At 43.4% G+C, this 15,586-nt stretch overlaps 1 protein-coding gene and 1 long non-coding RNA gene across 6 annotated transcripts in view; both read left to right on the top strand.

The window, feature by feature from the left end:
* Positions 1–15,586, top strand: part of LOC139550121 (guanine nucleotide exchange factor VAV3-like) — a 102,875-nt gene that overhangs the window by 5,394 nt on the left and 81,895 nt on the right. For all 5 annotated transcript variants that reach the window (XM_071360763.1, XM_071360762.1, XM_071360767.1 and 2 more), the window contains exon 2: positions 297–413. In XM_071360763.1, coding sequence (XP_071216864.1) covers positions 297–413 — 117 coding nt within the window. The remainder of the gene's footprint in view (positions 1–296; positions 414–15,586) is intronic.
* LOC139550122 (uncharacterized) lies at positions 424–3,906 on the top strand. Its single transcript, XR_011669979.1, has 2 exons — positions 424–3,021; positions 3,428–3,906. It is a non-coding gene; the product is annotated as an uncharacterized lncRNA (long non-coding RNA).

Raw genomic sequence — 15,586 nt, 5'->3', positions numbered from 1 at the left:
ATGTAGGAACTTAAAAGTTCCTCAAAAGCTTTTAAGTAGAGTATGTGTTCTTTGAGTCTGTTTGATACATTTTACGAGTTTTCAGAAATATGAACTGAGATAAATGTTAAAGTTCACCAGGAGGTTATCAATGTACTGTCTTATGAATGTGTTATTGTGCAAACCGGTTTCATTAGAATATGTGTAAATAGTGACGTTTAACAGTTATTTGTCACCTGTGCTGACGTGTTAGTTATGAGATAACCAATATGTCTTAGTGTTCTATTTGTTAACTATTTTTGTTCTTCTGTTCCCAGTTCCTCTGCTTGAAGAATATCCGGACTTTCCTGACATCCTGCTGTGAGGTGTTTGGGATGAAGAAGACTGATCTGTTTGAGGCCTTCGACCTGTTTGATGTCCGGGACTTTGGAAAGGTAACAAAGACATACCGCGGCCAACTCTCCGCTCTGTTTGTTCATACCTTTACAAAAAAGTCGTACAGGAAGTCCTGAAGAATATATATCCTGCAGGAATAGGAAGTCCTGCAGGATATCCCACAGGATTTTCGTGGCCACTTTCCTGTAGGACAATTCCTGCAGGAATCCTGCAGAATCATGTAGGAATCATGCAGGTAGTCCTTCGGGAAAACAATCTTGCAGGAATCCTGCAGAATCATGTAGGAATCATGCAGGTAGTCCTTCGGGAAAACAATCTTGCAGGAATCCTGCAGAATCATGTAGGAATCATGCAGGTAGTCCTTCGGGAAAACAATCTTGCAGGAATCCTGCAGATAGACCTCAAATAAATCCTGCAGGATTGTTTCCTGAATGACCAGCTGCAGGAATTGTCCTACACCAAAATGGCCCCCAAATCCTGTGGGATATCCTGTGGGTGAGGGTCCTCCAGGTAATTCCACAAGATTTCCAGGGCGGCCATTTTCCTGTAGGAACACCTGCTGGATTCCTTCCTCATCCTTCAGAGAATTTCATGTAGGACAATCCACATTCTTTCAAAAGAATGGACAAATTGCACAAGATATAAGATTGCATGGCAATGTTATTATCCAATGAAGCAACAGCTGATGTGTTGGATTGGCCATTTCACCATATTATTTTATGCAGATTTAGCAGATTTAGAATAAATATGGTAAAGGCATATTTTGTAAGAAGAGTGAGAATAACGGTGACATCACGTGAATAGCTTATGTGTATTGGTGTGAAGCGAAACGGATGTCTGCAATGGTAAACGTGGTGATAGTTGGTTTTAATATGGCTGGTACAACAACAACATCTGACAGTAATGCATGTGTGTCAGGCTCCGTTTTAAAGGGAGAAATGAGAGGTTGAAACTGTGTGTGGTGTTTCCTTCGCCTGCATGGCTGTTGTCCAGTGCTGCCTTCTGTGGTAGTCAGTCTCGCAGTTGTTTACAGGCTCTGTCTTAACTGGGGAGGACAGGAGACAGACGACAGGGGGCAGAGTTCAGAATATCACTACAGAACATCTGTGTTACATGAAAAACGGCAACAAAATAGTGCACATGATATACTGTAGTAGTGAAAGACAAGCTACTCACCTTTAACTAGTAGACCACTGGACTAATGGAGCTTTAACTAGTAGGCCACTGGATTAATGGAGCTTTAACTAGTAGACCACTGGACTAATGGAGCTTTAACTAGTAGGCCACTGGACTAATGGAGCTTTAACTAGTAGGCCACTGGACTAATGGAGCTTTAACTAGTAGACCACTGGATTAATGGAGCTTTAACTAGTAGGCCACTGGACTAATGGACCTTTAACTAGTGGACTAATGGAGCTTTAACTAGTAGGCCACTGGACTAATGGAGCTTTAACTAGTAGACCACTGGATTAATGGAGCTTTAACTAGTAGGCCACTGGACTAATGGACCTTTAACTAGTGGACTAATGGAGCTTTAACTAGTGGACTAATGGAGCTTTAACAAGTTGACCACTGGACTAATGGAGCTTTAACTAGTAGACTAATGGAGCTGCAAATTAGACAAGGAAACAGATGAATTAGTAAATGTATTGTTTTTTCATGCACTTACCAACTCTAATGTGGTGGGGTGGCCTTCTGCTAAACTGTTAGAAATACTAGGTGTGTATTTTCTGTGCTTCCTGTAGTCTAAGCTGTAAGGTAGAATAAGAGAATTCACACGGTGGAGGTGGGGAAACTGTCCAAGCAAGCTAAGAGTAAAACATAGAGAAAGTCATGTTAAAATTAGCAATTTCTATTTAAATCAAGCTATTTGTATTTTCAAATTGGGACTTAATATATTTCAGTTCAAAATAATGTGATATTTCATAGATAAATGTTTTGTTCCAAATTGCATACTTGTGTTCTATGTTAGAGCGTTCAGCGAGTATGGAGGTCAACTGTCATTATTCAAGTATGATTCCAAACATAAGAACGCGAAACGGCAAATATGTACTAGGTTTGCGGGAAGTTCTATAAGCATCCTTGGGAGGTCTGGAAAGTAAAGCACACAAGGGAGCATACATTTTCGTTCCCTTCGCCGGGAAGGCTATCCCATGACACCTTGCAACACAGCGAAAATCCCCCCCAAAAATCTGAATTAATGGTGGACTGAAGTCCCTGCTTGGGAGGAAATGTTCCAGAGGAATAACTTTGTAAAATGTAAGTATTACGTTTATTTATTCACAAAATTATGTTAAAATATTAGTAACAAATGACTTTCATATGAATTTTCAATTCAAATGTTGACTCACTGCTGTTTATCAGCCCGCTACCCAAGCTAAGTTGGCTAGCAGGCAATCTCATCCTGGTTATCAGCTGTTTTAGGGATGACAAACTAAACAAACTAATCGTAAAATCAGCCGTGTCAATTGTGAAAACCCAGACAGTTTTTTAAAATCCTGAATTGGTGAACTTGCTAGCCAGCTAATGAGAAATGTAGCAAATCGTTTTTTTCACATTTGTTTTCAGGGACAGATGGCAACTGATGTGTTAATTTCACTCCATGGCTTTGGCAGGACAAAATAGTCATGGCCGACTGGTTTGGAGGTAAGACATTTTAACATCTGATTAACAGCGTAGGAAATGCAGCTAGCTGTGTTCTGTTCAATGTAGCTTGCTAGCTAACCAAGCTATTTGTGCATTCTTACATGATCAGTCAATACATACATGTAGTGTCTGTTTACCTAATATTAGCTAGCTTTCTTCTTCACTTTCCCCTCTCATGTTTCACCATTGCATGCACAGAAAACAATTTAAATAATGAAATGATCAATTAAAAGGTCAATCGGTGACAACTTGATCAAGGCTATAAATATGCAGAACTGTTTTTCAAAACCATTGCACATTAGCAAAGGGAGTTGTGGTTCTCAGCAACTTGAACCAGCACTGACATTTGAGCAGTGAGGTTCATTTCTCCTCCCTCGGCCTTATGTTTCTGCTCTGTTCTCCTCAGGTTGAAGCACATCCCACCCCGTCACTCAGACAGATGTAAAGAACTTGAGAACCTCCCATCCACCAGGTTTCTGCTCTGTTCTCCTCAGGTTGAAGCACATCCCACCCCGTCACTCAGACAGATGTAAAGAACTTGAGAACCTCCCACCCACCAGGAAAATCTCCCCATTCCAGGAGTTTAGTCGGGAATTTATTCAGCAGTATAGCTTTTTGAATGTTAATCTCCTTGATGTCCCCTCACTTGGGACTCCTTGATGTCCCCTCACTTGGGACTCCTTGATGTCCCCTCACCATTTACTTCATGCTCATATTATCTTTAATTTCTTATTGTTGTTGCATTGTCGAGAAGGAACCTGCAAGTAAGCCTTTCATTGGACCATGTGTATCCTGTACATACGACCAATACAACTTTTGTACAATGGACAGTGTTCTAAAGATTCATGCAGATAAAAGGTGAACCAATAAAAGGGTTCATATAAATTAAACAAGACAAGTGTTGATGTTTCCACACGGTTCTGGGGTTAGAGCCTTTGGCATCTGGGGGCTCCGGTTCATCTGTCTAAGAGAAAGGCATTAATAATATTACAATGGTGTATTAATTTAATATATATATATATTTCTGTTTGATATGCATACATATAAACTCAGCAAAAAAAGAAACGTCCTCTCACTGTCAACTGCGTTTATTTTCAGCAAACTTAACGTGTAAATATTTGTATGAACATAACAAGATTCAACAACTGAGACATAAACTGAACAAGTTACAGAGGCATGTGACTATCAGAAATGGAATAAAGTGTCCCTGAACAAAGGGGGGGTCAAAATCAAAAGTAACAGTCGGTATCTGGTGTGGCCACCAGCTGCATTAAGTACTGCAGTGCATCTCCTCATGGAATGCACCAGATTTGCCAATTCTTGCTGTGAGATGTTACCCCACTCTTCCACCAAGGCACCTGCAAGTTCCCAGACAATTCTGGGAGGAATGGCCCTAGCCCTCACCCTCCGATCCAACAGGTCCCAGACGTGCTCAATGGGATTGAGATCCGGGCTCTTCGCTGGCCATGGCAGAACACTGACATTCCTGTCTTGCAGGAAATCACGCACAGAACGAGCAGTATGGCTGGTGGCATTGTCATGCTGGAGGGTCATGTCAGGATGAGCCTGCAGGAAGGGTACCACATGAGGGAGGAGGATGTCTTCCCTGTAACGCACAGCGTTGAGATTGCCTGCAATGACAACAAGCTCAGTCCGATGATGCTGTGACACACCGCCCCAGACCATGACGGACCCTCCACCTCCAAATCAATCCCACTCCAGAGTACAGACCTCGGTGTAACGCTCATTCCTTCGACGATAAATGCAAATCCGACTATCACCCCTGGTGAGACAAAACCGCGATTCATCAGTGAATAGTTTTGTCTGGTCCAGCGACGGTGGGTTTGTGCCCATAGGCGACATTGTTGCCGGTGATGTCTGGTGAGGACCTGCCTTACAACACGCCTACAAGCCCTCAGTCCAGCCTCTCTCAGACTATTGTGGACAGCCTGAGCACTGATGGAGGGATTGTGCGTTCCTGGTGTAACTCGGGCAGTTGTTGTTGCTATCCTGTACCTCTCCCCGCAGGTGTGATGTTCGGATGTACCAATCCTGTGCAGGTGTTGTTACACGTGGTCTGCCACTGCGAGGACGATTAGCTGTCCATCCTGTCTTCCTGTAGAGCTGTCTTAGGCATCTCACAGTACGGACATTGCAATTTATTGCCCTGGCCACATCTGCAGTCCTCATGCCTCCTTGCAGCATGCCTAAGACACATTGAAGCAGATGAGCAGGGACCCTGGGCATCTTTCTTTTGGTGTTTTACAGAGTCAGTAAAAAGGCCTCTTTAGTGTCCTAAGTTTCATAACTGTGACCTTAATTGCATACCGTCTGTAAGCTGTTAGTGTCTTAACAACCATTCCACAGGTGCATGTTTATTAAAGGGGCGGCAGCGTAGCCTAGTGGTTAAAGTGTTGGATTAGTAACCGAAAGGTTGCAAGATCGAATCCCCGAGCTGATAAGGTACAAATCTGTCGTTCTGCCCCTGAACAAGGCAGTTAACCCACCGTTCCTAGGCTGTCATTGAAAATAAGAATTTGGTCTTAACTGAATTGCCTAGTAAAATAAAGGTAAACAATAAAAATTATTTTTACGAATTATCTTTGAAAGACAGGGTTCTGAAAAAGGGATATTTCTATTTTTGCTGAGTTTAATTAAACTGGGCATTGTTTGTTTTTGGGCAGTGTTTGTTTTGTACAATATAAATGCAACATTAATCAATTTCTAAGATTTTACTGAGTAAGGAAATCAGTGAATTTAAATAAAATCATTAGGCCCTAATCTATGGATTTCACATGACTTGGAATACAGGTGTGCATCTGTTGGTCACAGATACCTTAACGAAAAGGTAGGGGGTGGATCAGAAAACCAGTCAGTATCTGGTGTGACCACCTTTTACATCAGCTTGTGGAATGTTGTCCAGAGCATTCCAAACATGCTCAATGGGTGACATGTCTGGTGAGTTTCTAGGCCATGGAAGAACTGGGACATTTTCAGCTTCCGGGAATTGCGTACAGTTCTTTGCGACATGGGGTCATCATCCTGAAACATGAGGTGATGGAGGTGGATGAATGGCACGACAATGAGCCTCAGGATCTCGTCACCGTATCTCTGTGCATTCAAATTGCCATCGATAAAATGTAATTGTGTTCATTGTCCGTAGCTTATGCCTGCCCATACCATAACCCCACCGCTACCATGGGGCACTCTGTTCACAACAGTGACGTCAGCAAACCGCTCAACACAGTCCGACGGCCCATTGTTATTGACCAAATACTTATTTTCCACCATAATTTGCAAATAAATTCATTAAAAATCCTACAATGTGATTTTCTGGATTTTTTTTTCTAATTTTGTCTGTCATAGTTGAAGTGTACCTAATTACAGGCCTCTCTCATATTTTTAAGTGGGATAACTTGCACAATTGGTGGCTGACTGGTGGCTTGCCCCACTGTAAATACAATATAGCAAGTATAGCAAGTAAAACACTGGAATGGTAGATTTGCAGTGGAAGAATGTGCAAAGTAGAAATAATGGGGTGCAAAGGAGCAAAATAAATAAATACAGTAGGGGAAGAGGTAGTTGTTTGGGCTAAATTATAGATGGGCTATGTATAGGTGCAGTACTCTGTGAGCTGCTCTGACAGCTGGTGCTTAAAGCTAGTGAGGGAGATAAGTGTTTCCAGCTTCAGAGATTTTTGCAGTTCGTTCCAGTTATTGGCAGCAGAGAACTGGAAGGAAAGACGACCAAAGGAGGAATTGGCTTTGGGGACGACCAGTGAAATATACCTGCTGGAGTGCGTGCTACGAGTGGGTGCTGCTATGGTGACCAGTGAGCTGAGATAAGGTGGGGCTTTACCTAGCAGAGACTTGTAGATAACCTGTAGCCAGTGGGTTTGGCGACGAGTATGAAGCGAGGGCCAACCAACGAGAGCGTACAGGTCGCAATGGTGGGTAGTGTATGAGGCTTTGGTGACAAAACAGATGGCACTGTGATAGACTGCATCCAGTTTGTTGAGTAGAGTGTTGGAGGCTATTTTATAGATGACATCACCGAAGTCGAAGATCGGTAGGATAGTCAGTTTTACGAGGGTATGTTGGCAGCATGAGTGAAGGATGCTTTGTTGCGATATAGGTAGCCGATTCTAGATTTAATTTTGGATTGTAGATGCTTAATGTGAATCTGGAAGGAGAGTTTACAGTCTAACCAGACACCTAGGTATTTGTAGTTGTCCACGTATTCTAAGTCAGAGCCGTCCAGAGTAGTGATGCTGGACGGGCGTGCAGGTGCGGGCAGTGATCGATTGAATAGCATGCATTTAGTTTTACTTGCATTTAAGAGCAGTTGGAGGCCACGGAAGGAGAGTTGTATGGCATTGAAGCTCGTCTGGAGGTTAGTTAACACAGTGTCCAAAGAGGGGCCAGAAGTATACAGAATGGTGTCATCTGCGTAGAGGTGTATCAGAGAATCACCAGCAGCAAGAGCAACATCATTGATGTATACAGAGAAGAGAGAATTGAACCCTGTGGCACCCATAGAGACTGCCAGAGGTCCGGACAACAGGCCCTCCGATTTGACACACTGAACTCTATCAGAGAAGTAGTTGGTAAACCAGGTGAGGCAATCATTTGAGAAAGCAAGGCTGTCGAGTCTGCCGATAAGAATGTGGTGATTGACAGAGTCGAAAGCCTTGGCCAGGTCGATGAATACGGCTGCACAGTAATGTCTCTTATCGATGGCGGTTATGATGTTGTTTAGGACCTTGAGCGTGGCTGAGGTGCACCCATGACCAGCTCTGAAACCAGATTGCATAGCGGAGAAGGTACGGTGGGATTCGAAATGGTCGGTAATCTGTTTGTTAACTTGGCTTTCGAAGACCTTAGAAAGACAGGGTAGGATAGATATAGGTCTGTAGCAGTTTGGGTCTAGAGTGTCACCCCACCCTTTGAAGAGGGTAATGTCTCTTATCGATTATGATTATGATGTTGTTTAGGACCTTGACCACCTCAGGACCGTGGCTGAGGTGCACCCATGACCAGCGGCAGCTTTCCAATCTTTGGAAATCTCAGACGATACGAAAGAGAGGTTGAACAGGCTAGTAATAGGGGTTGCAACAATTTCGGCAGATAATTTTAGAAAAAGAGGGTCCAGATTGTCTAGCCCGGCTGATTTGTAGGGGTCCAGATTTTGCAGCTATTTCAGAACATCAGCTATCTGGATTTGGGTGAAGGAGAAATGGTGGGGGCTTTGGCGGGTTGCTGTGGAGGGTGCCGGGCAGTTGACCGGGGTAGGGGTATCCAGGTGGAAAGCATGGCCAGCCGTAGAGAAATGCTTATGGAAATTCTCAATTATAGTGGATTTATCGGTGGTGACAGTGTTTCCTAGCCTCAGAGCAGTGGGCAGCTGGGAGGAGGTGCTCTTATTCTCCATGGACTTTACAGTGTCCCAGAACTTTGCTAAGCTAATGAAACATGGTACCAACACTTAACATGTTGTGTTGATATTTTTGTTCAGTGTAGTTTTATTGCATCATAAAACTATCTTGAACATCCTATGCATAATATCCATGGGTGTTATAGATGTAAGAATTAATACAATACAAACATGCTCATTGGAAATTAAACACCAGCAGTCTTAATACAATGCATTATTAGCTTCACAGTGAAACAGCACTATTCTGGCTATTTGTCATTCTTAAACATGAAGTAAAATAGCTTCTTTCAAATCTTATTTTCACTATTTTTAATAAATATTTTTTTAGCTTCAGCCTCAGTACAATGCATGAAAGCTTACCTGTTATACATCCACAATGATTTAGCCGCAGACCAAGCAATTTGCGAGAGGAGATCGCCGTATTTTACGGTAACAGGTACTGAGAAAATCGATTCTGTTACTTGTTATTCATGTTAAGTATCTCCATTCTGGAATAGTTGTTCACTGAATTGCTAGCACTAGTTGCTCACACTGCTACATTGGCTACAATGTAAACAGACGTAGTGTAACGACTTTCCTCTTCTTCTGACGAGGAGTAAGAGATATCGGACCAATATGCAGCGTGGTAAGTGTCCATTTTAATATGTAAAACTGAACACTACAAAAATACAAAATAACAAAGGGAATGAACAAATGAAAATCGAAACAGTCCCGTATGGTACAAACACAGGAAACAACCACCCACAAAACACAAAGGAAAACAGGCTACCTAAATATGGCTCCCAATCAGAGACAACGACTGACACCTGCCTCTGATTGAGAACCATACTAGGCCAAACACATAGAAATAGAACAACAGAACAAAACATAGAAAAACAATATAGAATGCCGACCCCAACTCATGCTCTGACCAACTAAAATAAAGACATAAAAAAGGAACTAAGGTCAGAACGTGACACGTAGCTAGCTAGCATAAAAGCTGACGATGATGCAGTTTCCTATTTAGGTTAGCGGTCACGTCGAAGTACGTTTCAAATGTAGTGGATGTTAAGCTACACGGTATGCTCTCTCAGGTGTGCTTGGAAGATCACCCTTGAAAGAATGGGAGAATGCAAGTATGCAATTTGGAACACACGCTAATGAACCCATATTTATTATTTAAACGCAATCATGTCATTTACATGTCATGATCGGTCATGTGATTTGGTTACCGTCATCAAGTGCAAGCCAAGAAGCCATAAAATCTCATCTATCACCATCCATTTCAAAACACTTAAAAAGTATAGCCTAACTTGTGACAACAGTACTAAAGAGACCTAGCAAGTGGGATATCAAACCTCATGTAACTTTCCATGGAAGCAAAAGTAAAGAAATATATATGAACGTTTTTTTTATCAAAGTGGTAGAGAACATGCAAGTTAACTTACTCATAACAAATATTCTGCAAACACAACACATAAAAAAATAACTATGCTACCCCATAACATGTTCATATAAAGATTTGTTGTAGTTTTAGTATGTTTCTCTGACTCTTCACTTGTAAACAGATAGTAATATTAGCAATACTTCAACTAGCTAGCTAAACTGCCTAGCAACCATTTCCTCAGCTGCCAACTGTCAACTGTTGCTATTGTGACAAAGATGTCACATCCGTTGGTGTTCTTGTTGTAAATTATAAAGGAGAGTTTAAAACACATAAAAAAAATATTTAAAAAAAATAGCTAGCTATATACAAAATGATGTGCACTCACCTCTATACACACTTTATCTCCTCCTGCAGTTTGACTAGCTGATATGTCTCTAGGAATATCAAAATTCTTGCATTTTTCTTGCTGGAATTGGTCCTGCAGGACTTGCCATATTCTGCAGGAATATCAAAATCATGCCAGTTTCGGTCCTGCAGAAATTGTCATGTTTATGCAGGATTTTCTAAATATCTGCAGGACAAGTCCTACTGTTCCTGCAGGACACCTGTAGAATTCCTTCACAAAAGGTTGAATTCCTGCAGGACTGTTTTTGTAATGGTATACTGTATTACAGCAACATACAGGGTTTTATCTGGATCAATAGGATGCTTACATGGTGGGCGTTGCCAGGGAAGTGACAGGGGGAGTGGCCACGGCTAAATCTTACTAACATGTTTAGGCCCTCATCTTGGCGGTGTAGAGAGCTTTTAGAATTTTTAAGGCAATTTCCTGCGATTCTACATATTCTGCCATGAAGCTGAGAGAAAATGTTGTAGATTTAAATCTGATTTCCTGCTATTCGATGCACTTTGCCATGGCTAATGCCGTCCTTTAGCTAAATCATTTTTGTGGTTAATTTTCTATTCTCTGACTATCCAGCTTTTATGTTGGTGATTGTTAGTTCTCAAAGATTATATTATAAAACAAAAATATTGGTTCATTATCGTTTCAACATACTGTATATCTGGTTTTAGTCGTTATAAGTTTACAATGAAAACATTTTTCCATCACGAACATTAGAAAAACAAAAAAAGTGTTTTTGAACACTGTTTGGATTTCAATGGCAAAAAATGTTACTCTCTGCTGTGTTTGGTCATATACTGTATTACAGTAACAAGTCTTGGTTATAGTGTTGATATGACTATAGTCAGACCAGCCAGCCAGCCACACGTCTTGGGGATACTGTTGATATGACTATAGTCAGACCAGCCAGCCAGCCACACATCTTGGGGATACTGTTGATATGACTATAGTCAGACCAGCCAGCCAGCCACACATCTTGGGGATACTGTTGATATGACTATAGTCAGACCAGCCAGCCAGCCACACGTCTTGGGGATACTGTTGATATGACTATAGTCAGACCAGCCAACCAGCCACACATCTTGGGGATACTGTTGATATGACTATAGTCAGACCAGCCAGCCAGCCACACGTCTTGGGGATACTGTTGATATGACTATAGTCAGACCAGCCAGCCAGCCACACGTCTTGGAGATACTGTTGATATGACTATAGTCAGACCAGCCAACCAGCCACACATCTTGGGGATACTGTTGATATGACTATAGTCAGACCAGCCAGCCAGCCACACGTCTTGGGGATACTGTTGATATGACTATAGTCAGACCAGCCAGCCAGCCACACGTCTTGGGGATACTGTTGATATGACTATAGTCAGACCAGCCAGCCAGCCACACGTCTTGGGGATACTGTTGATATGACTATAGTCAGACCAGCCAGCCAGCCACACGTCTTGGGGATACTGTTGATATGACTATAGTCAGACCAGCCAGCCAGCCACACATCTTGGGGATACTGTTGATATGACTATAGTCAGACTAGCCAGCCAGCCACACATCTTGGGGATAGTGTTGATATGACTATAGTCAGACCAGCCAGCCAGCCACACGTCTTGGGGATACTGTTGATATGACTATAGTCAGACCAGCCAGCCAGCCACACATCTTGGGGATAGTGTTGATATGACTATAGTCAGACTAGCCAGCCAGCCACACGTCTTGGGGATACTGTTGATATGACTATAGTCAGACTAGCCAGCCAGCCACACGTCTTGGGGATACTGTTGATATGACTATAGTCAGACCAGCCAGCCAGCCACACGTCTTGGGGATACTGTTGATATGACTATAGTCAGACCAGCCAGCCAGCCACACGTCTTGGGGATACTGTTGATATGACTATAGTCAGACCAGCCAGCCAGCCACACATCTTGGGGATACTGTTGATATGACTATAGTCAGACCAGCCAGCCAGCCACACGTCTTGGGGATACTGTTGATATGACTATAGTCAGACCAGCCAGCCAGCCACACGTCTTGGGGATACTGTTGATATGACTATAGTCAGACCAGCCAGCCAGCCACACGTCTTGGGGATACTGTTGATATGACTATAGTCAGACCAGCCAGCCAGCCACACGTCTTGGGGATACTGTTGATATGACTATAGTCAGACCAGCCAGCCAGCCACACGTCTTGGGGATACTGTTGATATGACTATAGTCAGACCAGCCAGCCAGCCACACATCTTGGGGATACTGTTGATATGACTATAGTCAGACCAGCCAGCCAGCCACACGTCTTGGGGATACTGTTGATATGACTATAGTCAGACCAGCCAGCCAGCCACACATCTTGGGGATACTGTTGATATGACTATAGTCAGACCAGCCAGCCAGCCACACGTCTTGGGGATACTGTTGATATGACTATAGTCAGACCAGCCAGCCACACATCTTGGGGATACTGTTGATATGACTATAGTCAGACCAGCCAGCCAGCCACACATCTTGGGGATACTGTTGATATGACTATAGTCAGACCAGCCAGCCACACGTCTTGGGGATACTGTTGATATGACTATAGTCAGACTAGCCAGCCACACGTCTTGGGGATACTGTTGATATGACTATAGTCAGACCAGCCAGCCAGCCACACATCTTGGGGATACTGTTGATATGACTATAGTCAGACCAGCCAGCCAGCCACACGTCTTGGGGATACTGTTGATATGACTATAGTCAGACCAGCCAGCCAGCCACACGTCTTGGGGATACTGTTGATATGACTATAGTCAGACCAGCCAGCCAGCCACACATCTTGGGGATACTGTTGATATGACTATAGTCAGACCAGCCAGCCAGCCACACATCTTGGGGATACTGTTGATATGACTATAGTCAGACCAGCCAGCCAGCCACACATCTTGGGGATACTGTTGATATGACTATAGTCAGACCAGCCAGCCAGCCACACATCTTGGGGATACTGTTGATATGACTATAGTCAGACCAGCCAGCCAGCCACACGTCTTGGGGATACTGTTGATATGACTATAGTCAGACCAGCCAGCCAGCCACACGTCTTGGGGATACTGTTGATATGACTATAGTCAGACCAGCCAGCCAGCCACACATCTTGGGGATACTGTTGATATGACTATAGTCAGACCAGCCAGCCAGCCACACATCTTGGGGATACTGTTGATATGACTATAGTCAGACCAGCCAGCCAGCCACACGTCTTGGGGATACTGTTGATATGACTATAGTCAGACCAGCCAGCCAGCCACACATCTTGGGGATACTGTTGATATGACTATAGTCAGACCAGCCAGCCAGCCACACGTCTTGGGGATACTGTTGATATGACTATAGTCAGACCAGCCAGCCAGCCACACATCTTGGGGATACTGTTGATATGACTATAGTCAGACCAGCCAGCCAGCCACACGTCTTGGGGATACTGTTGATATGACTATAGTCAGACCAGCCAGCCAGCCACACATCTTGGGGATACTGTTGATATGACTATAGTCAGACCAGCCAGCCAGCCACACGTCTTGGGGATACTGTTGATATGACTATAGTCAGACCAGCCAGCCAGCCACACGTCTTGGGGATACTGTTGATATGACTATAGTCAGACCAGCCAGCCAGCCACACGTCTTGGGGATACTGTTGATATGACTATAGTCAGACCAGCCAGCCAGCCACACATCTTGGGGATACTGTTGATATGACTATAGTCAGACCAGCCAGCCAGCCACACGTCTTGGGGATACTGTTGATATGACTATAGTCAGACCAGCCAGCCAGCCACACGTCTTGGGGATACTGTTGATATGACTATAGTCAGACCAGCCAGCCACACGTCTTGGGGATACTGTTGATATGACTATAGTCAGACCAGCCAGCCACACATCTTGGGGATACTGTTGATATGACTATAGTCAGACCAGCCAGCCAGCCACACGTCTTGGGGATACTGTTGATATGACTATAGTCAGACCAGCCAGCCAGCCACACATCTTGGGGATACTGTTGATATGACTATAGTCAGACCAGCCAGCCAGCCACACATCTTGGGGATACTGTTGATATGACTATAGTCAGACCAGCCAGCCAGCCACACGTCTTGGGGATACTGTTGATATGACTATAGTCAGACCAGCCAACCAGCCACACGTCTTGGGGATACTGTTGATATGACTATAGTCAGACCAGCCAGCCAGCCACACGTCTTGGGGATACTGTTGATATGACTATAGTCAGACTAGCCAGCCACACATCTTGCTTTTCTTCACACTTGTTTTTCTTGAACAGTCACTGTATGAATAGTGGTAGACTCTCCACTTGCCCTGATGTCTTCTCTGTGGACATAAAGCCTAACTCAGTACTAAGTACTTTACACCACTGGTGTGCGCATAGCCTGTCTTCTCTTGAGAGCCAGGTCTGCCTTCGGCGGCCTTTCTCAATTAAATTTTTTAAATGTTTTATTTAACCTTTATTTAGCAAGGCAAGTCAGTTATAAGAACAAATTCCTATTTACAATGACGGCCTACCCCGGCCTAACCCGGACGACGCTGGGCCAATTGTGCGCCGCCCTATGGGACTCCCAATCACGGCCGGATGTGATGCTGCCTGGATAGCAAGGCCATGCTCACTGAGTCTTTATATAGTCAAAGCTTTCCTTCATTTTAGATCAATTCAATTCAAGGGGCTTTATTGGCATGGGAAACATGTGTTTACATTGCCAAAGCAAGTGAAGTAGATAATATACAAGAGTGAAATAAACAATAAAAAATGAACAGTAAACATTACACTCACAGAAGTTCCAAAAGGATAAAGACATTTCAAATGTCATGTTATGTATATATACAGTGTTGTAAAGATGTGCAAATGGTTAAATAAATAAACATAAATATGGGTTGTATTTACAATGGTGTTTGCTCTTCCTGGTTGCCCTTTTTTTGTGGCAACAGGTCACAAATCTTGCTGCTGTGATGGCACACTGTGGTATTTCACCCAGTAGATATGGGAGTTTATCAAAATTGGGTTTGTTTTCGAATTCTTTGTGGATCTGTGTAATCTGAGGGAAATATGTTTCTCTAATATGGTCATACATCAGGAGGTTAGGAAGTGCAGCTCAGTTTCCCCCTCATTTTGTGGGCAGTGTGCACATAGCCTGTCTTCTCTTGAGAGCCATGTCTGCCTACCACGGCCTTTCTCAATAGCAAGGCTATGCTCACTGAGTCTGTACATAGTAAAAGCTTTCCTTAAGTTTGGGTCAGTCACAGTTGTCAGGTATTCTGCCACTGTGTACTCTCTGTTTATGGCCAAATAGCATTCTAGTTTGCTCTGT

The sequence above is a fragment of the Salvelinus alpinus genome, chromosome 23 (assembly GCF_045679555.1).
Source record: "Salvelinus alpinus chromosome 23, SLU_Salpinus.1, whole genome shotgun sequence".
NCBI lineage: Eukaryota > Metazoa > Chordata > Actinopteri > Salmoniformes > Salmonidae > Salvelinus > Salvelinus alpinus.
This window is presented reverse-complemented; position numbering and strand designations above follow the sequence as displayed.